The sequence below is a fragment of the Scyliorhinus canicula genome, chromosome 2 (assembly GCF_902713615.1).
Source record: "Scyliorhinus canicula chromosome 2, sScyCan1.1, whole genome shotgun sequence".
NCBI classification, from domain to species: Eukaryota; Metazoa; Chordata; class Chondrichthyes; order Carcharhiniformes; family Scyliorhinidae; genus Scyliorhinus; species Scyliorhinus canicula.
In genome coordinates this window covers 46,649,743-46,677,509 of record NC_052147.1, presented here as the reverse complement: position 1 = coordinate 46,677,509, position 27,767 = coordinate 46,649,743, and the positions used below count along the sequence as shown (strand labels likewise).

The 27,767-nt window shown below is 45.2% G+C and overlaps 1 protein-coding gene across 1 annotated transcript in view; it reads left to right on the top strand.

Annotated features, from left to right (window-relative positions):
• The window catches only part of cdc42bpb (CDC42 binding protein kinase beta (DMPK-like)), a 202,048-nt gene that overhangs the window by 88,326 nt on the left and 85,955 nt on the right, over positions 1-27,767 (top strand). Inside the window, 3 exon segments of the mRNA XM_038777355.1 lie at positions 15,928-16,011; positions 19,097-19,192; positions 19,402-19,550. Of these exon segments, the coding sequence (XP_038633283.1) occupies positions 15,928-16,011; positions 19,097-19,192; positions 19,402-19,550 (329 nt within the window).

The window sequence follows — 27,767 nt, the reverse complement described above, 5'->3', positions numbered from 1 at the left end:
TCGATTCCCGGTTTGGGTTGCTGCCTGCGGAGTCTGCACGTTATCCCTGTCTCTGAGTGGGTTTCCTCCGAGTGCTCCAGTTTCTTCCCACAAGTCCCGAAGATGTGCTTGTTAGGTGAATTGGATATTCTGAATTCTCCCACAAGTGTACCTGAATAGGCGCCATAGTTGCGACTAGGGAATTTTCACAGTAACTTCATTGCAGTGTTAATGTAGTCCTACTTGTGACACTAATAAAGATTATTATTATTATTATGTACAGAAATGTCAAATAGAAATAGGGCATTAAAAATTAATTCTGAATTACATCTGTTTGATCATGGGGATTAGCTTTTTAAATAATTCTATAGGCTAATAGCATATAAAACATCCGGCTTGAACGAGCGGCTGCAGTGACAGATAACGTAGTCTTTCGAAAGAGATATTAAACAGAGGCAGTCCGTCTGTTCAGATGGATGTAAAAGATTCTGTGGCACTATTTAAAAAGACGCAAGGGAATTCTTAACTGATCAAAACTCTTCCCTCAACCAACCCACTAAAACTGGTTAATTGGTCATTTATCTCATTTCAGTATGCTGTACACAAATGTACTATGTTTCCCCACACAGCAGTGACTACATTTAATAAATGATTTGAGTTTTTTGGGTAGTCTCATGAAGACATGAGATTTGATATATAAATGCGAGTTCTTCTTAACTTGGGGACGGGCTTCAGGGTAGATTCTACTCACAAATATATTAAACTCTTACTTTACAAACAAGGTGGGATAACAAACTAACGCAAGTTGCAGACACAAGCAATTTTATATCTTTTTTTTATAGCTAAGAAGGTGTGACCATGTACGGGAACTAAGTTGATATCCATGGATGATGAGTAACCCACTGCGTCAGCTGTGTGTACATATTTGGCTTTGGCAAAAGCAGATGACTGTTGATGTATACTGTAATTCTCTTTTGAGGTTATGTTCTTGCAACAATTCAAGGAGTTAACTGTTTCTATGTACAGAAGGAACACCCCTGGACACACTTCCTCTGGGCACAGAGTTCTTTCTATCAGACTGGCTTCCTAAATGTGGCCTGCTGCCGTCAACAGAAGAGGGAATTGAATGTCTGAAAGTGCTTGGCTGTTCCTTCCTGCTCCTGTTCATCAAATGAGCTTGGGAATGTACTGGCTTGGTTGACCACTGATTCAGTCACAGATTGATTAAATGTTTTTTTTAAATGTGCTTCCTTTGCGGAAATTACCATGAAGACTTTGCCCTTGAGGTACTCTGTGTCATGTATTGTTTTACACAATGGCAGTATAGTTGTCTTGTACCTATGCTATGTTCCAGTGCACTCCCTCTCTGAGGCCCAGTCTCAAATTCATAAGCAGCAGTGCAGCTTTCGGAGCTGTATCTACAATGTCCATATTTTCGTGTAAATCATTTGTGCAGCCTAAACCTCGCATAGAGCCCCGCCAGTGAAAACCTATGGTTATTACAAATCGGCACCCACACCAAGACACCCTCCAGCCCCAGATGCTGCGGATACTCCCCCGCACTCCTATGGCTGACTCGCCACTGGGCTCACGGAGTACCTGGCCAGCAAGAACGGTAAAGGCGACAACACAAAGCCCTTAAAATATGTACCCTTACACGATGCCGCCTCCATCCGTCCCCACACCCATCCCTCCCCCACCGCCCGTTTCCTGACCATAGCAATATTCGCAGCCCAGTAATAATTCATCATATTCAGCAACTCCAGTCTCTGCTCCACTCGCTCAATCCCAGATCTCAGTGGTTCCACCACCTTGGCTAAGTCTTCCAGGGCTTCTTTCCTCTGCTGCCAAAACTTATAATTCAAGAACTCCACCAACTGCTCTGTCGACCACTGGCAACACAGGCCCCTTCTCTGCTGCCTGTGGCACACCATGAAGACGCTCATGCTCCGGCAGCTCTTTCTTCTTTGCACATTTCCTTATCCATTAATCCATCCATCCACCAGCCCCACCAGAAAAGTATTACCTTCCCCAGGCACTCCTGCACCTTTTGCCTCAAATACATTGCCCTTTGGTTACTGATGTTGATCTGGACTCAAGGATTTGTCAGCCCGCTGACCCAACAATAGCACTTCCCTAGTGCTTGTAATTTTCCTTATTTCCTCCCTCCCTCCCTTCCATTTCCTGACTGGAAGCTATTTTGGGGGTGTTACTTTGCCCTCTTTAGTGAAGAACAATGCACAATACCTGTTTAATTCATCTGCCATAACCCTTCTTTCCATTGTCAATACCCCAGACAGACTTTCTATAGGACCAATGCTCACTCCATTAATTATTTTCTTATTTATATGAGTTTGTGGAGTGAATTTCTTCAAGCCGTCTGTTCCTATGTTAACCAGTGACCAGGCTCTTTTAGACCTGGTAATTTTTAATGAAACAGAATTTGTTAATTACCGCATTGTAAAGGAGCCTTTTGGCACCATTGATCATAATATGACAGAAATTTGCATTCAGTTTGAGGGTGAGAAGTGTGGATCTAAGACTAGTGTATTACACGTTGTAATTGCCTTTATTTAAGTTTAAAGAGAGAGTTAGCTGAAATGTACTGGGAAAATAGGTTAAAAGATATGACAGTTGAGGAGCAGTAGGAAGCATTAAAGTAGATGTTTCATAACTCTCAGCAAAGGTATATTTAATTCTGAAAGGCTCTGAGAAGGATGCATCATCCATGGCTAACTAAGGAAGTTAAAGATAGTATGAAATTGAAAGTCAAAGTTATAATACTGTGAATATTAGTGGTAGATCAGAAGATTGGACAGATTTTAGAAACCAGCAAAGAATGGCTATAGAAAATGAGGGAGAAATTGGATAAAGCCAACTAGAAATATATAAAGACAGTAAGAGTTTCTACAAGTATTTAAAAAGGAAAAGAGTAACTAAAGCAAGCACCATTCCCTTAGGTGAGACTGGAGAATTAATAATGGGAAACAAGGTGGAAGCATTCAACAGGTTTTTTGTATCTGGCTGCACTGTAGAAGACACAAAAAAAATCCCGAGAATACTTGAAAATCAAGAGGCAATAGGGAGGGTAAAACTTAAAACAATCACAAAGGAAAAGTACTGCACTATTGGAACTAAAGGCTAACTAGTTTTTTGGACGTGATGGCTTTCATCCTAAGGTCTTAAGAGTGACTGCAGAGATAGCAGTTACAGTGATAGTGATCTTCCCAAAATTCCCAAGATTCTGGAAATGTCCCAGTGGATTGGAAAATCGCAGGTCTCACGCAACTATTGAAGAGAGGAAGGAGATATAAAAAAGGAAACTATAGACTGGCTTCTAACATCTGTCATCGGAAAAATGGGTGGCACAGGAATACAGTGGTTAGCACTGTTGCTTCACAGCGCCAGGGGCCCGGGTTAGATTCCCAGCTTGGGTCACTGTCTGTGTGGAGTCTGCACGTTCTCCCCGTGTGTGCGTGGGGTTCCTCCCGGTGCTCTGGTTTCCTCCCACAAGTCCCAAAGACGTGCTGTTGGGTGAATTGGACATTCTGTATTCTCCCTCATTGCAGTGTGATGCAATCCTACTTGTGACATGAATAAAGATTATTATTATTTACTAAATGCTAGAATCCTTTATTATGGAGATAATTGAGGGAGTAATTTTTTTTGAGGAAGTAACAAGTAAGGTGACTAAAGGGGAGTCTATAGATGAGGTAGCAGAGAAGATTCGGCTGGTGCAGAGACATACGGTTAGAAATTCTGTGCCCTCCGAAAACAGCAGGACCAGATGTAGATTAAATTTGAATAGCTGAAGCAGCTCTGATTTGATTGGTGGATATGAGCACTTGAGGGCGAGGCAAGAAATAATGTTCCTCGCAGCGTTCAAAAATGCACCCCCTCTCCCTCAAAAAACACACAAGGAACAGAAAATGGCAAGGATCAGGCTGACGGCAACTTCGGCTGATGATTCTGAGCTTGTGGACAAGCCCTCATCCCAAAGGAAACCCTTTCCTAATCATCCCCTGGAACCTGTAAAGGGTAGGAGGTGGGAGAGTGATAAAAAGCTGAGCACCAATGGGAGAGAAAGGACTGCTGGAAACACAGAAGCCACTCCTCAGACCAGAAAAGGAGTGAGGCTCAGAAGTCTGCGTGTTTCAAATACTTGAAGGCTGGACACCTTTGTGCTGATATTTGGAAGTAACAGGGAAAGCCTGTGAGCTTTATTGGGGCAATAAAGGCTCTGTGCAGGAAAAGAGGGCCGGGCAGGGAACTTAGCCATCTAGGTTGTGACTCTAACCACATCAGCAACACTTTGTGTGTTACCCCTGTGAGTGTTGGTTGAGTTTAGCAAAGCCCCCGAGAGTTGTAAAGTTTGTGTTAAAATGAAAGATGTCCCCATTTCTGCAGAGCTAGGCAAGTACGCCCACAGTCATACTGAGGGATATTGGGACCAGCCATTCTCTACTGCTGGCAAGAGACATGATCTTATACCAGGTACACTTAGAGCAGGGGTGGGCAAACTACGGCCCGCGGGCCGCATGCGGCCCGCCAAAGGTATTTCTGCGGCCCACCAAGTCATTAAAAAAAAAAAAAAAATTTAAAAAAAAATTTTTTTTTTTTTTTTTTTTTTTTTAATTTTTTTTAGCGGTTAATGGGTGGGGGGGCTGTTGGGTTACTTACTGGTATAGGGTGGATATGTTGACTTGAGTAGGGTGATCATTGCTTGGCACAACGTCGAGGGCCGAAGGGCCTGTTCTGTGCTGTACTGTTCTATGTTCTATATGAGGCGCCCACAATCATAACCGGGTGAAGTAATTATTTTACTTAATATACTATGCGGCCCTTTGTGAATTGTGAATTTCTGAATGCGGCCCTTGCACGGAAAAGTTTGCCCACCCCTGACTTAGAGTGTGACCCTATTTCAGGACCAGTGACCGTGGGAGTCTTTCCCCAGTTCATCTGTGGACAGATTAAACCTGCACCTCGGCAATGAGCGAGATCAAAGGTGGTAGCATCCCAAGTGATTTTAGAGAAGCTGAGCAAGATCAGGAAGTCAGCAGCTGCAGGAGAAAATCCCTGGCATTTTTCTTGACTGCGTGTGAACCCAGTCTATAGACAAACAAGCCATGTCAGAGGAGGCAAAACTGACACTGTAGGCAGATGACCCTATTATTTAGTTATCCAAAATCATTTTTGGGAGCTTAGAAGACCCTAAGGAAGTAATGAATAGGTGTTACTTGCTTGTGGCTCAGCATGCTGTCATGGTGCTTAAAAGGTGAGCATAGATTGCCCTTACTGAAGTTGAAGTGGAGAGACTGACAGAATGCTATTACTTTTTAAATAAGGTACTGATGAGGAAGTGGAGAGCCCCTCACGGACCAGCACAGAAATCCAACAGACCGTGATGCTGCTGAGATACTATGGGGAAGTTTTGGGGCTAGCCCATGAAATCCCGATGGTTGGCTATGTCAATGTATGAAAAGCTCATGCCCCCATAAGCCATCATTTTACTGGCCATATCTCTACAAAGATGTGATGAGATTCTGAAAATCCTGCCACACCTTTAAAGCAGTGGGGAAGCCGCAGCCTGCAGTTAAACCTGCACCTATGATTCTCTTGCCTGCCTTTGGGTAACATTTCTTCAGCTGTTAGTGGATTGTGTGAGACCACTGCATAAAACAAAACCTGTATATTCTTACTATTGTGATGTGGCTACCGGATTGCCAGAAGCCATTCCCCTGAGAACCAACTCTGCCAAGGTAGTGGTGGAGAGATTAACATAATTCTTTACCCGATGTGGAATGTCCACTGCGATCCAGTCTATCAGGGCTCAAACTTCATGCCTAAAATATTCCAGGAAGTCCTCAGCATATCACACACAGTCTCAAGATGCTTTAGACCAGTACCACCGGACCTAAAAATAATGATCAGGGCATACTGTCCACATGTACGCCCTGGGATTAAGAGCTGGATTTTCTTCTGTCTGCCACCAAGGACTCGTCCAATGAATCCCAATGGGTTTACCCCTTTCAAATTAGCTTTTGGACACCAAGTCAGCGGTTCCATGCAACTGACCAAGGATACATTTATAGAACAGAACAAAGAGCTCTCCATGTTAGACAATATATTTGAGTTTCATGAACAGCTGACAGAAGCCTGCGATGTGGCTCAGGAGCACACAAAAACCTCCCAAGCAACTATGAGGAAGTGGGCAGTCAAACATGGTATGGCCTGATCCCTTTAGCCAGGGGATTGTGTAAGAGTGCTCCTACAGGGCGAACCCCTGAAAGCCCGGTTCAGTGGCACGTACAGGATGGCAAAGAGAATTGGGTAGGTGGACTGTCTAATCGACAGCAGCTGTGTCCTGTCGTCACCAAAGCTAACGTCCCCACCTAGAAGACTGCAGAGTAGCTAACGCAGACTACATCACAAAAATAGTCTTATTAAAGGGATACTGGCAAGTGCTTTTGACCATCTACGTGAAGGAGAACTCTGCCTTCGTAACTCCAGAGGCATTATACCAGCGTTAAGTCATGCTGTTTGGACCCTGAGATGCCCCAGCCACCTTCCAAAGGCTGATGATCCAAGTAGTGACTGGCCTACCCAACTATGTACTTTACTTCTACGGCCTACTAGTTACCGAAAACAGCCCTCTTCCAAAGGTTAGAGTCAGCTGTTAGTGGTCAACCTCTCAAAATGTCAGCTAACTTTATGCTCAGGTGACAACCTTGAACATGTGGTGGGTTGAAGATAACTATTGCCCGGAGCTGCAATGGTACAGGCAGTAGCTAATTTTCTCATCACAGTAAAATGGGACATAGTGAGATTCCTAGGAATGTGTGTTTACAACTGCAGGTTTCCCCCTAACTTCAGCATGATAGCTACCCAACTAACAGACCTATTACAGAAAAAAGCAAAGATAATGTGGACAGATTTTTTTCTTTGTCTAAACTAAGAAAACCTGTCTGGCTAATTCTTTACAATTCAAAACCATACATATTGGAACTCTTGCAGAATTGGAAAAGTGCATCCTCACTAAATTCACAAAACCCCCTGATACAGTTAGACTTGGTGTGGTATTATAGGAGAGACATTTTTAGGCCACCCTGCCTCATGTCGACGTAACAGTTTGTGACATTGCCACATACACTTAAAATAGCTGTTCCGTGCTTATTACTGTACCTCATCCAGTTTTCTTGTGTTGTAATTACTAGGGTGCTACATTTTTTAAAAAAACAAGCATTTTTATCGTGCATTTCAAAACCTTAAGGAATTGCAAACACTAACTACAGCCAACATTTGTGCAGTAAGATCCCACAGAAGACAATGAAATAAATGGTGACGAGAAGAACACACACAATCTTTTCTTGTTCCTCTTTGACCAGCATCATGGGAGCGCTAACATTGGCCTGAATAGACACCAGGACCTCCACTTAATGTCTAATCCAAAAGATAGCACCTCAGATCATGCAGCCATGGAACTCTTTGTTTTATTAACATCTGCTTTGAAGGACAGATGAACCTTAGTTTAACATATAATCTGAAGACTGACATATCAACAGTTCTCCTTCAGTACTCAGCTAAAATATCAGCTTGGATTATGTACTCTGAAATCGGTCTTGAACCTACAACATCCAGTTCCAGATTACTGTCACTGAACCAAGAGATTCCTTTCAACTGATGGTCTACTACAAATGTGCCGCTGAAACATTTGGGCTGCAGCTAGGTCTGCTTTCTAGTGACACAAGTGCTCTCACTTGTGACTTCTGGTTAGTTTTTATCCTTTTAGATGCTTTCAAACTTCGATTGACATGTAGAGAATTGGTGTTGCAGCTGGGCGATGTTGTCCATGCTTTTCAACTTGTTAATATTTCAGAGGATTTACATGACATTTCATAAAGTACTTTGGTAAATACAGTAATACCAGTATCATTTACTTGACCTTTTGTTGAGGGCTATAATCCAAAGTATAATCTTGCTTGAAATGCATCCTCACAAATGATCCATTGTGCTGCAGTGTTGATCGTAGATGTATGCCATGATCCCCATGTGCTGAATTCCTAATCTTAACTGTGCTTTAATCGTTTACCTTTCCCTTTGCCTGGTTTTCTGTCTGTTTTTCTTTCCTTTAAGCTCTCTCCTTCCTTCAAACCATATTGGAATGTTCAAACTATAACAATAATGAATGGAACTGGATTGGTAAAGAGTGAAGTGCAGGGAGAATTGGAGTAGTGAAAGTTTGTGGAGCTTGCAGTCATCAACAAGCCACTGGCTTGTTCTGTGGTTAATTTGCTTGATCAAGTATCATATTTAAATGCTGTTGGGGAAGGGTGATTATTGTACCAGTTCATCAATTTCGTGATTAGCGGTAATTGGCAGTGGGTTTTGCAACATGGAGAATGGAGTTTGTGAAAGGAGAAGATAGCTGTGTGTATTGATGAGAGTTATGGGGAGGTGGGTGAGGAGGAGGCAGTGGAATGTTCGTTGCAGCCTCTTTCGAGAAACGTTCACATGGTGGGTGTGGTGAGGGGGGGGGGCGGGGGGGGCTGCTGTTGGTATTGAGCAACACTGAAACTACAAAGTGGAAGGGGCAGAAAGTCTCATATTACTGTGTACAGTTTGTTCCAGCCCCTTGATTAAAGTTGTAAAAGCTGTATTTTTAGTGATGAAGAAAATTTATTGCAAGTATTTACATTTTATTACATTGCTCCACTTTTGAGAAAGATTTGACTTCAGTCAGATAAGGACTGATAGTTTTCTGGACTTCAATCCTTTGTATGTGAGCTGGGAGGTGATAACTAAGTTAAATGACAGCCATGAAGTGGAGATGCCGGCATTGGACTGGAGTGAGCACAGTAATAAGTCTTACAACACGGTTTAATCGGACGAAGGCGGTGCTCCACAGACGGAAGGTGAAGTTTGGAATGCTGCAGCCGGCGCGTCTGTGGGTCACCTACAGGGATCAACACCACTATTTTGAGTCCCCGGAGGAGGCGTGGGCCTTTGTGCAAGCCGAGAAACTGGACACAAACTGAGGGTCCCCCGGTTGGGGGATGCTGTAGAATACTGTATTTATTTATACTGTGTGTGTATTTGCGGGGTTTAGGGTAAGATGTTGGGTGACCGTAGGGTGGGTGGGGTGATGTCGTACGGGTGTTTTCTTTATGGGTTTTCAAGCAGGAGTTGGGTGGACGGGTTTGGACTGAGGGGTAAACGGCGTGTTCGGGGAGCTGGTGGGGGGGACTGACAATGGGAGTGGCCCTGGAGGAGGCGGGGCCCGGCAGGGCGAAAGCACGGGCTTTCTGCGGAGTCCCCGCGCTGGGAGAGGGAGGAGGCAGGGTTTTCTTTTCCCACGCAGGAGCAGGGGAGGGTGGACTGGTTGATGGGCACTATGGAGGAGGGGCAGTCCCACGTTGGGAGGAGCCGAAAGTAGGGCGGGAGCCGCCGGGGTCAGCAGAAGATAGCTGGCTCACGGGAGTGCTGTAGAGGGGGGGTGAGGCTAGGAGGAGTCCTAGCCTGGGGGGGGGGGGGGGGGGGGAGGGTTACCGGGTTGCTGCTGAAACGGTCAGGAAGGAGCTGGAGGACGCAGGGGGTGCTGGAGGGGAGGAGGTGCTGCCGTGGGAAACTGGCAGAGCGTGGGACGCTGGCCGGGGGTGGGCAAGGGAGGGGGTATGGCTAATCGGTAGGGGAAGGGGGCAGGGAGCCCTCGGATCCAGCTGATAACCTGGAATGTGAGGGGGCTGAATGGGCCGGTCAAAAGGGCCCGAGTAGTTGCGCACCTGAAGGGACTGAAGGCGGATGTGGCCATGCTCCAGGAGACACACCTGAGAGTGGTGGACCAGGTCCGGCTGAGAAAGGGGTGGGTGGGCCAGGTATTCCACTCAGGGCTGGACGAGAAGAGTAAGGGGGTGGCGATCCTGGTGGGGAAGAAGGTGTCGTTTGAGGCGTTGAAGGTGGTGGCTGACAGTGGCGGGAGGTACGTGATGGTGAGTGGCAAGCTGCAGGGGGAGCGGGTAGTGTTGGTGAATGTTTATGCCCCAAATTGGGACGATGCGGGGTTCATGCGGCGTATGTTGGGCCGCATTCCGGACCTGGAGGTGGGGGGCCTGATCATGGGGGGAGACTTTAACACTGTGCTGGATTCCCCCATTGGATCGATCCAAGTCCCGGACGGGTAGGAGGTCGGCGGCGGCTAAGGTGCTATGGGGATTTATGGACCAGATGGGGGGGGGGTGGACCCTTGGAGGTTTGCGAGGCCAAGGGCCAGGGAATACTCTTTTTTCTCCCATGTACATAAGGCCTACTCGAGGATTGACTTTTTTGTCCCGAGCAGGGGGCTGGTGTCGAGGGTGGAGGAAGTGGAATACTCCGCCATTGCCATTTCGGATCATGCCCCGCACTGGATGGACCTCGGGCTGGGGGAAGAGAGGGACCAACGTCCACTCTGGCGCATGGAGGTGGGGCTGCTGGCAGAGGAGGAGGTGGCCGGGAGGGTCCGGGGGTGTATTGAGAGATACCTCGAGGCCAATGATAACAGGGAGGTTTGGGTGGGGACGGTCTGGGAAGCATTGAAGGCGGTGATGAGGGTGGAATTGATCTCCATCCGAACCCATAGGGAGAGGGGGGAGCAGAGGGAAAGGGAAAGACTGATAGGGGAGATGGTGCAGGTGGATAGGAGACATGCGGAGGCCCCAGAGGAGGGATTGCTGGGGGAGAGGCGTAGCCTTCAGGCCAGATTTGACCTACTGACGACCAGAAAGGCGGAAGCCCAGTGGAGGAAAGCACAGGGGGCGGTGTATGAACACGGGGAGAAGGCGAGCAGGATGCTGGCGCACCAGCTCCGGAAGCGAGACGCACCAGGGAGATTGGGGGAGTGAGGGATAGCGCTGGGAAGGTGGTGCGGAGGGGGGTGGAGGTCAATGGGGTCTTCAGGGACTTTTATGGGGAACTGTACCGGTCTGAGCCCCCGGTGGAGGAGGGTGGAATGGGGCGCTTCCTGGACAGGTTGCGATTCCCGAGGGTGGAAGAGGAGTAGGTGGAGGGACTAGGGGCGCCAATTGAGTTGGAGGAGGTTGTCAAAGGGATAGGGAGCATGCAGTCGGGGAAGGCGCCGGGGCCGGACGGGTTTCCGGCGGAATTCTATAAAAAGTATTTGGACCTGTTGGGCCCCCTGTTGGTCTGGACCTTTAACGAGGCAAGGGAGGGGGGGGGCTTTGCCCCCAACTATGTCGCGGGCGCTGATTTCCTTGATCCTGAAGCGGGACAAGGACCCTCTGCAGTGTGGATCGTATAGGCCGATTTCCCTGCTGAACGCCGATGCTAAGCTGCTGCAAAGATCCTGCCCACTAGAATAGAGGATTGCGTGCTGGGGGTCATACATGAGGACCAGACGGGGTTTGTGAAGGGAAGGCAGCTGAACACAAATGTGCGAAGACTCCTCAATATCATTATGATGCCGGCGGTGGAAGGGGAGGCGGAGATAGTGGTGGCGTTGGACGCGGAGAAGGCCTTCGATAGGGTGGAGTGGGAGTACTTGTGGGAGGTGTTGGAGAGGTTTGGGTTTGGGGAGGGGTTTATTCGGTGGGTGAGGCTGCTCTACGAGGCCCCGATGGCAAGTGTAGCCACGAATAGGAGGAGGTCGGAGTACTTTCGGTTGCATTGGGGGACGAGACAGGGGTGCCCCCTGTCCCCCTTGCTTTTCGCGTTGGCGATTGAGCCCCTGCCCATGGCACTGAGGGAGTCAGGGAACTGGAGGGGCCTGGGGTGGGGAGGAGCATCGAGTGTCACTATACGCGGACGACCTGTTGCTGTATGTGGCGGACCCGGTGGGGGGGATGCCGGAGGTGATGAGGATCCTTGGGGAATTCGGGGGTTTCTCGGGGTATAAGCTGAACCTGGGCAAGAGTGAGGTGTTTGTGGTGCATCCGGGGGATCAAGAGGAGGGGATTGGTAAGCTCCCATTGAAGCAGGCAGGGAAGAGTTTCAGATACCTAGGGGTCCAGGTGGCGGGGAGCTGGGGGGCCCTGCACAAGCTCAACCTTACAAGATTGGTGGAGCAGATGGAGGAGGAGTTTAAGAGATGGGATATGTTACCGCTGTCACTGGCGGGGAGGGTGCAGTCCGTCAAGATGACAGTGCTCCCGAGGTTTTTGTTCTTGTTCCAGTGCCTCCCCATCTTTATCCCGAAGGCCTTTTTCAGGAGGGTCAACAGCAGTATCACGGGATTTGTGTGGGCGCATGGCACTCCAAGGATTCGAAGAGTGTTCCTGGAACGAGGCAGGGATAGGGGGGGGCTGGCATTGCCCAACCTCTGTGGGTACTGCTGGGCGGCCAACGCAGCGATGGTGCGTAAGTGGGTAATGGACGAGGAAGGGGCAGCATGGAATAGGATGGAGGTGGCGTCATGTGTGGGCACGAGCCTGGAAGCGCTAGTAACGGCGCCGTTGCCGCTCCCTCCACCGAGGTATACCACGAGCCCAGTGGTGGCGGCTACCCTCAAAATTTGGGGGCAAAGGAGACGGCAGAAAGGAGAAATGGGGGGCTCGATGGAGGCCCCGATACGGGGGAACCATCGGTTCGTCCCAGGGAGCATTGATGGCGGATTCCGGGGCTGGCACAGGGCAGGGGTTAGGAGGTTGAGGGGCCTGTTTGTGGAGGGGAGGTTCGCGAGCTTGGGGGAGTTAGAGGGGAAGTTTGGGCTCCCCCCCGGGGAACATGTTTAGGTACATCCAGGTGAGGGCGTTTGCCAGGCAGCAGGTGGAGGGGTTCCCCTTGCTGCCCCCACGGGGGGTGCGGGATAGGGTGCTCTCGGGGGTGTGGGTCGGAGGAGGGAGGATCTCGGACATATACCGGGTGATGCAGGAGGTAGACGAGGCCTCGGTGGAGGAGCTGAAGGGTAAATGGGAAGAGGAGCTGGGTGAGGAGATTGAGGAGGGGACGTGGGCGGATGCCCTGGAGAGGGTGAATTCCTCCTCTTCCTGTGCGAGGCTTAGCCTCATACAGTTCAAGGTGCTGCATAGGGCCCACATGACGGGGACACGGATGAGTAGGTTTTTCGGGGGCGAGGACAGGTGTGCTAGGTGCTCGGGGAGCCCAGCGAACCATGCCCATATGTTTTGGGCGTGCCCAGCGCTGGGGGAGTTTTGGAAGGGGGTAGCAAAGACGGTGTCGAGGGTGGTGGGATCCAGGGTCGAGCCAGGCTGGGGACTCGCAATTTTTGGGGTGGCAGTGGAGGCGGGAGTGCAGGAGGCGATAGAGGCCGGTGTTCTGGCCTTTGCGTCCCTAGCAGCCCGGCGGAGGATCTTGCTCCAATGGAAGGATGCGAGGCCCCCAAGCGTGGAGGCCTGGATCTCGGATATGGCGGGGTTCATTAAATTGGAGAGGGTGAAATTTGCCCTGAGGGGATCAGTACAAGGGTTTTTCAGGTGGTGGCAGCCGTTTCTGGACTTCCTGGCAGAACGGTAGGGAAATAGGCTGACAGCAGCAGCCCAGGGGGGGGGGGGGGGCAAGGATTGGGGGGGCAAGGATTGGGGGGGAGGGGGAGGGGGAGGGGGGGCAAGGATTGGGGGGAGGGAGAACTGTGCAGATGGGTTTGTGGAGGGTGCTATCTCTCTCTTTTTTGGTTTTATTTTTCTTTGTTGTTGTTCGTTCTTTTTGTTTGAAGTTGCTCTTGAAGTTGGGGGGGGGTATTGTTCATGGGGTGTTACCGCGGTTGTATGTTAATAGAGCTAAGATGTTTATATTTTGTATTTTGTATTTTTTTTTAAAATTTCAATAAAAATTATTTTTTAAAAAAAAGAAGTCTTACAACACCAGGTTAAAGTTCAGCAGGTTTGTTTCGAATCACTAGCTTTCGAAGCACTCATTCACCTGAGGAAGGAGCAGTGCTCCAAAAGCTAGTGAATTGAAACAAACCTGTTGGACTTTAACCTGGTGTTGTAAGACTTCTTACTAAGTTAAATGACAGGGTTTTTTTGCTAGTACTCTGAAGGGCATTCAACAATTGCAACTTCAGACATAATGGCTACTGCAGGGAAAAATTGGCACGTTTAAAAGAGATTTGCTCATTGATAAATCCTGCAATAGAGCGAACAACATAGTCATGGGATGCTGTGAACCTCTCGGCAATTTTAATAAATAGTCAGTAGTCCCTTTGTGGCGTTGCTTGTAGTAAGTCAGCAGATACACCTTTCTATAACACTGGATACATTTGATGCATATTTAAGCATAGCATCAAGACCACTGATTTAGTGACTGAATTAATATTTTCGATATTCATTTTCCTTCATGGGTACTTTGGTGATTGAATTTCGCAACACTATTAATTATTCTGTGATCACTGAAAATGGCCTTTTTCTAGCATACTATTTTGGAGCGAACAAAACAAAACAAACTGGTACATAAGATGCAGTAGTTGAGCGGAAAGTATTATCTAGTGTTTATCATAATCTTTTAGTGTCGCAAGTAGAATTGCATTAACACTGCAATGAAGTTACTATGACAATCCCCTAGTTGCCACACTATGACGCCAGTTCGGGAACATTGAGGGAGAATTCAGAATGTCCAACTCACCTAGCAAGCACGTCTTTGTGACTTGTGGGAGGAAACCGGCGCACCTGGAGGAAAGCCACGCAAACACGGGGAGAACGTGCAGACTCCGCACAGACAGTGACCCAAGCCAGAGATCGAATCCGAGTCCCTGGCGTTCTGAAACAACAGTGCTAATCACTGTGCTACCATGCCACCCATAGCAGTGCTCAAAAAGAGAACTGGGGTTTCGCAGCTGGTGGGGCAGTTTTACAATGCTGCAGTGAGGCTGCTGGAGTTTGACAACTTGCTGTGGATTGGGAACCTGGGGGTTATGATGTAAAGTGTACCTGGTTTGAATCGCTGGTGGATTTCTGATTTTGGTCAGAATTTGGGGAAGAGAGGTAACATTGGTCTGATGTTACTTGACGGGTGGATGAGGAGGAGAGAAAGAGGAATCTTCACTGTTCCGTCACTTCCAAAAATATTTCTCAAAGATTAAATATATTGTCTCTTAATATGGAGTCTTGTTCTTTTTTCTCTTTCACGTTCTTGCTTGTTAGTAATTAGAACGTTTACATTTCTGACTTCATCAAAACAATTGATAGTGGGTAATTAGACATCTTTATTTGCTTCAAAATTCTACTTCATTTGTTTTTTTTAATGCATTCAGGTTGGTATTGACGGTCATTTATACACACAAGTTCTCAACTTTATCTGAATAAAGCTTTTCAGATTTGTACAAGTAATTTTTTTAAATCAACTATAACGCCAAACTGATGAAAAATATTGCAGTTCTTTGCTGACTAAATGCCAATGAAACATCTTGGAAAAGTTGATTACAGTACACCATCTCAAGATGCACAATCTAACTTCAGTTAATTATATATCAGCTCTGGAAAAATATATTAAGATCGTTCCCAGGCTGAAACCTTCCAGTGAAAATATTATTGGGGCATTGAAGGGCGCTAAAGACTATTTAATTTGTATAGAAAAAGACAGAAGGTAATATTTCTCAATGGCTAAAGAGTCGATAACCAGAGAGCACACATTTATGGGGATTGGACAGTGCAACAAGAGGAAAGACTTTTTTTTACCCAAGTAGTTTAGATTTAGAGTGCATTGCCTGATAAGGTAATGGAAATAGATTCAGTACTAAGTTCCAAAAGAGTATTGGATAAATATTTAAGCAGAGCAAATGATTAAAAATCAGGGAATAGGAGCAACTGGATTGCTATTCGAAAGAACCAACACCGAATTCACAGACCCAATTGCCACCTTCTGTACTGCAAAATGCAGGTGAGCATTGCTTACAAAATAAATAGCTAAAAAACTGAACATGGATTCTGTCCTCTATTAGGTTTGAATAGACCAACAATTTGTAAGCTGTTATACAAATTGTGTGAATTTTGTTCCTCATAGGTTGCAGTAGTGAAAATGAAGAACACTGAACGTGTTTACGCTATGAAAATACTCAATAAATGGGAGATGCTGAAACGTGCTGAGGTAAGAATGGGTTTAATGTAGTTTTCCACGTATTCGAGTCATCATATTTTACATTTTTGGATGAATTGCCTTGCAGGTGGATGTGGCAAATTATGCTTTTGGGATTGCAGTGAAAATGGGTCATGGTTGAAACTCCTAGCTGAACCGTACACAGTGTTGACATGTTATGATATCTTCTTCGGATCTCTTCGGTTTCTTTTTCTTTCTCATGAGAAATTTAGCTCGAAAATAGTTTGTAGGACTTCAGGTTGCAATGTGCGCAATTGGAACTAATCTTTATGCCTTCGGCACGATGGCTTTTCAAAATGAATATTTGGCTGTTTTTGCTTGAACCAGATTGTGATTAGAAATTCCAGCTATTATCATATGCAACTTGAAACTAGATTAGCCTTAAATATCTACAATTTATGTAGCTGTTCTGATATTTTTATACAATTATTATGAGCAGTGTATTTAGGTACAGGAGCTTGATTTAAACTAGAAGGATTGCAGTCACAATAGGAATAATTGGAACTGTGGAAAAATATCGATTGCACACGTTAGGGGCCAGAGTATATATTTTAGAATTTTACTATTAAAGGTGGATGTATAAACCATACAAAGGCAGTAGGGAATGAATGTTACTGCATTTTTCTACAAACTGACCATTGTGCTAATGTATTGGAAAGGAAACATTATGATGTTTCCTAACTTTGGTACAGGGTGGATGTGACTTGTCATCCAGTCACACACTTTAAGGATTTTATGGAGGAAAGGAAATACAAAAATACCGATGGTGTACCTCGGTACACGTGACAATAAATAAATCCAATCAAAATGAACCTACTTTTTCTAAAATGAAATGTGACAGTTTCTTCGAGGCTTCTGCTGTTTAGAAATGTCAGTAACTCTACACTAAGCCCATAGAACAGCACAGAACAGGCCCTTCGGCCCTCGATGTTGTGCCGAGCATTGTCCGAAACCAAGATCAAGCTATCCCACTCCCTGTCACTCTGGTGTGCTCCATGTGCCTATCCAATAACCGCTTTAAAGTTCCTAAAGTGTCCGACTCCACTATCACAGCAGGCAGTCCATTGCACACCCTAACCACTCTGAGTAAAGAACCTACCTCGGACATCCCTCCTATATCTCCCACCCTGAATCTTATAGTTATGCCCCCTTGTAACAGCTACATCCACCCGAGGAAATAGTCTCTGAACGTCCACTCTATCTATCCCCCTCATCATCTTATAAACCTCTATTAAGTCGCCTCTCGTCCTTCTCTGCTCCAAAGAGAAAAGCCCTAGCTCCCTCAACCTTTCCTCATAAGACCTATCCTGTAAACCAGGCAGCATCCTGGTAAATCTCCTTTGCACCCTTTCCAATGCTTCCACATCCTTCCTATAATGAGGTGACCAGAACTGCGCACACTACTCCAAATGTGGTCTCACCGGGGTCATGTATAGTTGCAGCATAGCCCCGCGGCTCTTAAACTCAAGCCCCCTGTTAATAAACGCTAACACACTATGAGCCTTCTTCACGGCTCTGTCCACTTGCGCAGTCCTTAATTTAATCACCCAAAGCTGGTTAACATCTGTCTTTTCCTATAGTTGCCTACTTGACATGCAGGTCAATATAGTGAAATATCCTCTAAAATTAATACTTGGTGCCGAAAATTTCCACTGCCATTGATGATCCTCTAGATTTGGGGAGAGTGTGGCAGCAAGCTAATTGGGGATATGCTCTAACATGTTCCTGCCATTTACTGCTAGGGAAAGTCTATGTGTGGGGAGGCATTTAGTAATTTGATGCAATAGTAAATCCTACCAGCCAGAGTTGGGCCTCCATCCAAGTTTAGCCCAGTTAGGTCAAACCTTAGTTGAGCATCAGGAGTACACAGGCACAAATAGGGGGAACTGGGGTACACTTTCACTAGGCAAGATGTTGGGTTATATTTAATGTTATAATCAGTAAAATTAATACCTTTAAATTCATTTGTGGTCAGGAAGGATGGTATCTTCAGAATGCACTGAACAAGAGATGGTGGTGATGGAATTAATTGTGCAGATTTCCACCATCACTAAAGGCAATTAATAGGGTTGAGCAAGATTTAGAAATGTTTTTCAGATAATAGAAATCTTTTTAAAAGTGTAATATTTTAGGGCCTTACTTGTTTACTACTTTTAGATCACAATTGAGCCATGATGGAGATTTAAAGTGTGTCACAATTTGCAGTTTCCATCCAGAAATTTTGACTGATAAATGCAGCTCTTTAAACAACGTGTCCCTCTTTCTTCAGAATTGTCCAATCCTAAGTTTTCTGAATTAATTTGAGAACCTTTACTTTTCCTACTTGCCTTCCCGTTAATTCCCCCTTTCTCCTTTGCTGGTATACCCTCGTTCACTTGGCCTTCCAAAGACTGATTCACATGTTGCCATGGAATTGAATTTTTACCCGAATTATCAACTTCACTTCATTCCCTCAACTTATTTGGATTCCATTGGAAAATGTATGCAACTTCTGTCTTAAAAGATCCAGCAGTGTATTCTCCTCATGCTATTCCTTTTTTCAGGCAGCTTTATGGTTGTCTTATTTTGAAGATAAAATAGTTATGCAGTGAACTTGTGACAGAATTTTAATTATACTTCTATTCTGAAGTGTTATTAGTTTCAGTAGTATTAAACTATAATTTCCCTCTGATGCCTGATATTAGTGATATAATGAAACCACTGATTTAGTTTGATTATACACCATTTCAATAATGCCAGGCTGATGGTAAGTAAGTAATCCAGGTCATATCTCATTAGCTAACAAATCTATTCAAAATAATCACCGTGGAAGGAAGCATGATCTAACCAGGGTATGTCAAGTTTCACAATTGACTCAAAATTGAGCTTTTATGTTCTTGAATAATTTTTAAACTGTGAAGCATTAATCATGAGTAAAACCTTTTCAGTTTACTAATCCCTTTGGTTGTCTGACAAATGGTCATATCAGTGGCCTACTTTGATTGAGTGTAAACCAAACCTTCAAAGTAATGTAGGAAATAATGCAATCGAACTAAATATAAGAAAGCAGGCTTCTAAAACACTTCCTTGTACATAGACCGCTTGCTTTCGAGAAGAAAGGAATGTTCTGGTGAATGGTGATTGCCAGTGGATTACTACACTACACTATGCCTTCCAAGATGATAACTACTTGGTAAGTCTGCTTTCACTTAAAAAAATTTAAGTTAACAAACAAAACAAAAAATAACATTGTTATTCATTCCAGAGAAAATAGCATCTCAAGTTGTTAAACACGGTTTTTTTTTGTGATCAGTTACTCGTGGTTGGTTTTTGATTAACCAAATATATTTAAAGATAGAGTATGTGTACTGTCTTATTAAATGCATTTTTGTGTACTTTCAGTATTTAGTTATGGACTACTACGTGGGTGGGGATCTGCTGACATTGCTCAGCAAGTTCGAAGACAGACTTCCGGAAGAAATGTCCAAATTTTACATAGCAGAAATGGTTTTAGCTATCGACTCTATTCACCAGTTACATTATGTACACAGGTATGTATCCTATGCTGCTAATTTAGCACAGTGTGACGATGTGGACGTTTGACTATATTACCTTCTCCTACTTCTCCTCCCCCCCCCCCCCCCCCCCTCCCCCACCACTCCCAAAGGTGTTGGGTGTTTGCTGGGGTATGGTTATGTAGGCGGCATGCACTTGCCAGTAGTTGACCCAAACGGCTGTTACCCACATGAGAGTCTTGATGGTGAGTGTTGGCAGACAATTTAATACCAGGGCTTTTCAGCTAACTAAACATGCTCTTGGCTGAAGTCCAGAAAGTCATTGATCAATTTTTCTTTTCCCTCCCAGGAATCAGCACAGACCTGAAATTAAATGAAGGGCGTCCCCCAATTGTCTCAACTGTTAGTTAATAAACCTTCTGAGACTTTGGAGTGCAAAATGTTTAGTCTTAGTCCAAATATCAGAGGAAGTGCAAGATCTGTTGAGAGCACCTCCAGGAACAGGCCCCAGATTATCCCATAATTCATCAATTCCAGACTATAGGTTGGAATTAATAATTAGGATATATGTTCCATTAGTTGCTTCTTTGTAGAGAAGGCATCACTTTGCTACTCTGATGGATTCTGCTCACCATTCATTCTAAAGTGAGAGTTTACATCGTATGACTGATGGAGGGGCAATTGTATTTTTTTCACTATTCATAATTTGGGTGCATGGCAAGACCGCAAGATTCGTAGGGTAGTCCTTCAAAGGGATAGACAGGCAGGGGGCTTGGCGTTGCCAAACCTGATATTTTACTTGGCAGTTAATGCGGAGAAGGTGTCGCGTTGGTGTAGTGATCCAGGAGCCACATGGGTGCAGATGGAATCAAAGGTGTGCAGAGGGTCTGGTCTGAGGGCGTTAGCGATGGCTTTGCTCCCATTCTCAAAGGCAAATTATTCAACAAAGCCAATGGTTGGCTCCACTTTGAAGATATGGAGACAATTTTGACAACATTTGAAATTGGGACCCCTGTCGAAGCTGGCACCCATCTGTGCCAACCATCTGTCCAAGCCTGCGAGACTGGATGCCACTTTCGGGAGGTGAGAAGGGAAGAAGGTGGATAGAGTGGGTGACTTGTTATCAGAGGGGTGGTTTTCCAGTCTTGGGCTTTCGTAACCTGACTTATTCAGATATTTACAAGTTCACAACTTTGCGGAACAGACATTCCCGACCATTCCCCATGGTACTGCCAACCTCTCTAATGGAGAGAGTTCTTTCGCTCACAGGGTCGGAGAAATGGAGCACTTCCGATATTTATGGATGGATTATGTCAGAGGACGGAGTGCCGGTGGAGGGCGTTAAGGCCAGATTGGAGCAGGTGTTGGGGCCAATATTAGATGATGCAATGTGGAGTGAGGTCCTGCTCAGGGTGAAATCTGCATCCTCGCGCGAAGCTTGGTTTTAATCCAGCGAAGTAGTTCATAGGGCACACTTGACTAAATCGTTTTTTTGTAGGGGTGAAAGGAAGACAAGTGCTGGCGCTGCTCAAGGGGTCCGGCCAATCACGTGAGCATGTTCTAGTCTTGCCCCAAGCTTGTGGGTTTCTCGGTCTCTCCCACTCACACCATGTTGCCGATTCTGAAAATTGAGCTGGAGCCCTGTCCCATCGTGGCCATATTTGAATATCAGACTCACTGGAGCTGCAGACGGGCCCGGGCGCTGATGTCCTGGCCTTTGCATCACTGGTTAACCGGAGGCGAGTACTGCTGGGGTGGAGATCTGCTTCCCCGCCCAGAGCCTCATTGTAGAGAGCTGATGGAGTCTCTACACTTTGAGAAAGTCAAGTACACCATGAGGGGAGCAATTGAGGGATTTTACAGAAGATTGCAGCTGTTCATTTTTTACTTTTAAGGAATTGGCCTCCGTTCGTTGTTGGGGTGGGGGGATTATGTTTTGGGGGGGTTTATTTTGTACCAGTATTTTATTCTCTTTTGTATTATATAGAATGAAAAATTTGAATAAAAATATTTAAAAAGAAAGGCTGCCAGCATGTTCCAGGGAATTTCATATACAGTGGTGCCAAATGTTAGAACAAACTCATTACTACAGGAATAAATATGAAAAGAACAAAACATTTTGTTCAGCCTGACTTATTTTAGTTCTACTGCCCTGCCACCACCAGGACTTCCTAACATTCACTCTCCCCTTCTCTATATCCAATTTGGAAGTTGATGGTATAAACCCCTTTGTTCAACTTATATTTCATGTTTTATCCAAGTTGTTTTCCTCTTTGTAAAGCTCCATTTTCACCTCTGTTAAAATAATCAGAGTAAACTTGTTTTATATTCCGTTAAACAGCCAAAGTAATATCAAAAAATGCTGGAAATAATCTGCAGGTCTCGCAGCATCTGTGGCAAGATAAGTAGAGTTAATGTTTCAGACCCGTGGCCTTTCACCAAAATAGGAAACGTGAGGAATGTAATAGGTTTTGATTAAGGGAGAGAGTGGATAAAGAATGCAAGGGAAGAATGAATACAGTACGAGTGCAGAATTACCTGAAACATTTTTTATGTGTGGTTGTTAAGTTTCAGGCCTCCCCAGAGCTTAAATCAATGACCAAAAAGTTTTGAAAGGATGTATTAAGCATTGTGCCCTGGGCCCTGTGTAAACCTGCATAAACCTGTGCAATACAAATTTAAATCTGGAACTATACCGACCATACAGAAATACAACACTGAAATGTGTGGCCTGGGTTACAGAAGAGAAGCCAGAATGCGAAAAGAATGAGTTTTATAAACAAACATTTCATGGAGGACTGCACTAATGAGAATTTCATAAGTTGCAGAATGTTATGCATAAAATAAAACCAAATTTTTAATAAAGAAAATAAGGTTCTTGTTTTATTTTCCACAGTTTAAGCAAGTAAAAACAGCTTATTTAAATTGCAGCCATGTAATTTTAATTTGCAGTTTGAGCCTTATTCGGAATTCAGGCCATCGGGAACCAACTTGATCCATACATATCAAGGTAGCAGATGTGAAGAACATTTGTGCCTGTATAGCTGTGAACTTCATGCATTTCATCAGCAGTTTGTATAATTCTGACCCTGTCTAACCACTTTGCTGCAGACTTGCATATTGAATTAAAGAGCTTTAAAGTTGAATTTAATTTTCAGTACCAGGAACTGATTGAACCTTTATATTTGATGATTAAACAAAAGTTTGACTTCCATAGCAATACTGTAGCAGCTCTGCAACCCTTTCGGTAATGGCATTCAAATGCATGGTTTAGTTAAGATTTTGGCCAAACTCTCCACAGGACTTGTGATTTGCAACCTTCTTAGTGTAGTGGGAAAGATGCTAAAATTATTTTCAATTGCTGTTAAGTGCTAGAAGAATAAGCTATAATGACACCAACAACCAATGATTCTTAAGGTCTATAACTGTTGACATTTTTATTTCCTTGTCTACTTCAATAGAAATGGCTTTACAAAAACAAGCCTCTTGAGAGAAATATTACAGATCTGACCAAGAGAGAGTGAGAACTCTGTACTACTTGTAGCATCTCTTCCAAAAGACAATGGTGAAAAAAATTAAACTCTTCTATTTCATTCAGAGGCTGCTCTGAATAAAATAATTCACTCCCAATCAGACTTGGTTAATGCAAACTTTATATACAGCATAGAACAGATACAGTTTTTGGTTCCGCAAATATTTCATCTGATGAAACCGTCCAATTAGATATTCCAAAAAAGATGTTGGGAATCAACCTGAATCAGAACCAGGTTTACTACTCACTTAGTGGTTAAATATAATGTTTTGTATGGCATTGATACAGGCCCTGAAGATTCTAAACTCAATATCTGATCTCTGTCGATCTCAACTGGCATGGCATAATTGACTTCAGGTCACCAACTTTGCTATTTTGAATTGAGATTAGTTTAACAATTGGATCTAGTTCAGAATTTCAGGCTGGGAGAGGATGTAAACGGTCAGAATTCCCATCTCTTCTCTATACTCAATAGCACACGGCTTGAATTTCTCCCACTGTTAAATTCCCTACCGGTCAGCTCTGTGGGTGTACCCATATTACATAATAATCATGAAATTTTATTCAAGAAACAATTTTTAGCCCGAAGGCTGAATTGTACTGTGACTTTATTTAGACTTTATATGAATTTTTTGATGCAAGTTAATTAGCCATAACCCACAAAGGCCTGTGTGCATATCTCTCCAAAAGAGGGAATTGATTATTTATAGCTCGAAGGGCAAGCACCATTCCGCAAGCATGGGACAAGGCATGGAGGCAGGCCTTCATGAACTACCACAGAATGCAGACATGTAAAAGAAATAGGCAAACAAATTCAGGTAAAACGAGTATTGACAGCATATTGAAAGAGAGACAGTGTTGAATTAAAATTACAAATCAGTACTCATATTCTAGTGAAACAAAAACAAAATACTGGACAATATCTGCAGGTTTGACAGTATCTGTGGAGAGAAAAGAGCTAACATTCTGAGTTTGAATGACTCTCTGTCAAAGCTAGAGAGAACTGGAAATAGGGTCAGATTAATACTGTAATGGGGGGGCGGAGCAATGGGGTTGGATAGGGACCCATCGATAGATGGAGCTAGACAAAGATGTCAAGGACAGAAGATAAAAGCAATGTAAATGGAGGTGATTAAGGTTAAGAAGGGTGCTGATAGTGGCACATAAAGAGATTAAAATGCGTGAATGGCAGAACAAAGGTGAGCAGTGTGTCAAAGGGCAACTAGGAACAAAAGCAAATTACTGCAAAAGCTGGAATCTGAAACCAAAGAGAAAATGCTGGAAAATCTCAGCAGGTCTGGCAGCATCTGTAGGGAGAGAAAAGAGCTAACGGTTCGAGTCCACATGATCCTTTGTCAATGCCAGACCTGTTGAGATTTTCCAGCATTTTCTCTTAGGCGACTAGGAACAGTTGGCCCAAGTGGAGTGGGGGGAACAATGAAATGGAATAAATGAAAATAAAAATAAATTAATAGAAATAAAAGTGGGGTGAAGGTGGTGGAGAGAGTTCACAGTACAAAGTTGTTGAACTTATTGTTAAGTCCAGAAGGCTGTAACGTGCCTAAACGGAAGATGAGGTGCTGTTCTCTGGGCTTCAGTGGAATATTGCAGCTGGCCAAGGACGGCCATGTGGACCTGAGCAGGACGGTGAGTTGAAATGGCAAATTTTAGGAAGGTCTGGGTCCTGCTTGCGGATGGACCGGAGGTGTTCTGCAAAGCGGTCACCCAGTCTGCGTTTAGTCTCTCCAATGTAGAGTAGACCACATTGGGAGCAGCAAGTACAATAGACCAGATTGAAGGAGGTGCATGTGAAGCACTGACTCACTTGAAAAGAGTGTTTGGGTCCTTGGATGGTGAGCAGAGAGGAGGTAATGGGGCTGATGTTACACCTTCTGCGCTTGCATGGGAAGGGGGTGATGTGATTGATGGAGGAATGGACCAGGGTATCCGGGAGAGAACGGTCCCTGTGAAATGCTGACAGGGGGAGTGAGGGGAAGATGTGTTTGGTGGTAGAATCATGCTGGAATTAGCGGTTCTGGAGGAGGATAATTCTTTGAATGTGGATGCTGGTGGGGTGAAAGTTCACCCCATAGGGGGCCCTATCCTGGTTCTGGGAAGGAGTGGAGGGGTTGAGGGCAGATGTGCGGGAGATGGGTCGGACACAGTTGAGAGCCCTGTTGACCATCGGGTGGAAAAGCACGATGAAGGAAGAATGAAGACAAGTCAACAGCGCCATTTTGGAAAGTGGCATCATCTGATCAGATGCGATGGAGGCAAAGGAACTGGGAGAATGGGATGGAGTCCTTGCAGTATGTGGGGTGTAAAGAGCTGTAGTTGAGGTAGCTGTGGGCTTGTAATGAATATTAGTGGACAGTCTATCCCCAGAAATTGCAACAGAAGGGTCAAGGAAGGGAAGTAACAGAGATGGATCATGTGAAGGTAATAGAGGGGTGGAAATAGGAAGCAAAATTAATAAATGTTTCCAGGTCCAGCCGTCGATACCGATAAAAGAATTGTGGGATGGGGCCAGAGTAGGATTGGAGCAAGGAATGTTCTACATACCCCATAAAGAGACAGGCAAAACTGGGACCCATACACTTACCCATAGCCCCACCTTTGGTTTGGAGGAAATGAGACATGTTAAAGGAGAAATTTTTTATTGAGAGGACAAGTTAAGTCAGACAGAGGAGAGTGTTCGTGGATGGGGATTGTTTGGGCCTCTGTTCGAGAACCCTCAGACCATTCTGGTGGGTCATTGAGGTGTAGAGGCATTGACCATCCATGGTAAAGAGGAGGCGATTGGGGCCGGGAACTGGAAGTTGTTGATATGATGTAGGAATTGCATTGGAGGAATCACGAATGTAGGTGGGAAGGGACTGGACAAGAGGAGACCACATGGAGTCAAGATGGAAAAAAATGAGTTCGGTGGGCAGGAACAGGCTGATATAATGGGCCTACCGGGACAGTCCTGTCTGTGGAGTTTGGGGAGGAGGTAGAAATGGGCTGTCCGTGGTTGGGAGACTGAGGTCAGAAGCTGTGGAGGGAAGATCTCCAAAAGAGATGAGGTCAGCGGCAGTCCTGGAAACAATGGCTGGATGCTCGGTGGTGGGGTCATGGTCCAGGGGGAGGTAGGATGAAGTGACTGAGCCCCCCCCCCCCCCGTCAGCGGGTGTGATTACAAAGTCAGGGTTGGACCTGTGAGAGCGGAGTGCAGCCAGTTCAGAAGGCGACAGATTAGAGTGGGCAAGAGAAGCAGAAGAAATCGAGTTGAAACAACAGTTCTGAATGAACAGATGAAGCGCAGATAAACGTCCAGGTGGAGGAAGAATTTGTTAAATTCAGAGTACCCAATACATTTTTTTCAATTAGGGCAATTTAGCGTAGCCAATCCACCTACCCTGCGCATCTTTTGGCTTGTGGGGGCGAAACCCACGCAGAAGCGGGAAGAATGTGCAAACGCCACACGGACAGTGACCCAGGGCTGGGATGGAACCTGTGACCTCGGTGCCGTGGGGCAGCAATGCTTACCACTGCGCCACTGTGCTGGCCTAGGTGGTGAGAGAATGCTGGAGGTGGGTAAAAGGATTTGTTGAACGGGGGGAGGACTCCTGCCTGAAGAAGTTAGCATGGAGACGAAGACGGCAGAAGAAGACTTCACAATCGCATCGAGCCCAAAATTCATTGAGGTGGGAGCTTAAGGGTATGAGGCTGAGTCCTTTGCTGAGTACAGCATGTTCAGTCTCTGAGAGGTGTGGTGGGTCCTGGATGGGCGTTGGTATCAATGAGTTATTGGAGCTTGCTTTCTTTAACACCTGAAAGGAAGAGAAAAAGTAACCGTCAAGTACTCTGAAAGGTTTGCACTCATTAAAAATTACACTCAACAATCAAAAATATATTTTTAAATGGGGCAGCAGGGTGGTGCAGTGGTTAGCACTGCTGCCTACGGTGCTGAGGACCCGGGATCGGTCCCGGCCCCGGGTCACTGTTTGTGTGGAGTTTGCACATTCTCCCCGTGTTTGTGTGGGTTTCACCCCCACAACTGAAAGATAGGGCAGCACGGTAGCCTTGTGGATAGCACAATTGCTTCACAGCTCCAGGGTCCCAGGTTCGATTCCAGCTTGGGTCACTGTCTGTGTGGAGTCTGCACATCCTCCCTGTGTGTGCGTGGGTTTCCTCCGGGTGCTCCGGTTTCCTCCCACAGTCCAAAGATGTGCAGGTTGGGTGGATTGGCCATGATAAATTGTCCTTAGTGACCAAAATTGCCCTTAGTGTTGGGTGGGGTTACTGGGTTATGGGGATGAGGTGGAGGTGTTGACCTTGGGTAGGGTGCTCTTTCCAAGAGCCGGTGCAGACTCGATGGGCCGAATGGCCTCCTTCTGCACTGCAAATTCTATGATTCTATGATATGCAGGGTAGGTGAATTGGCCACGCTAAATTGCCCCTTAATAGGAAAAAATAATTGGGTACAATTTAAAATATATAGTATATATATTTAAAAATATAAATGAAGTATCGTAACTACAATACAGAATGTACGGTGTTACTGTTCAAAGCAATCTTGCATTATTATTAATGAAAAGGGTCATATTGGATTAGAAATGTTAACTCTTTTCTCTCTCTAGATACTGACAGACAACCTGAGTTTTTCCAGAGCTGTCTGTTTTTATTTCTATATTCTCTTGTTTTATATAGATTTCAATGATTTTTTAATAAGTATGAAT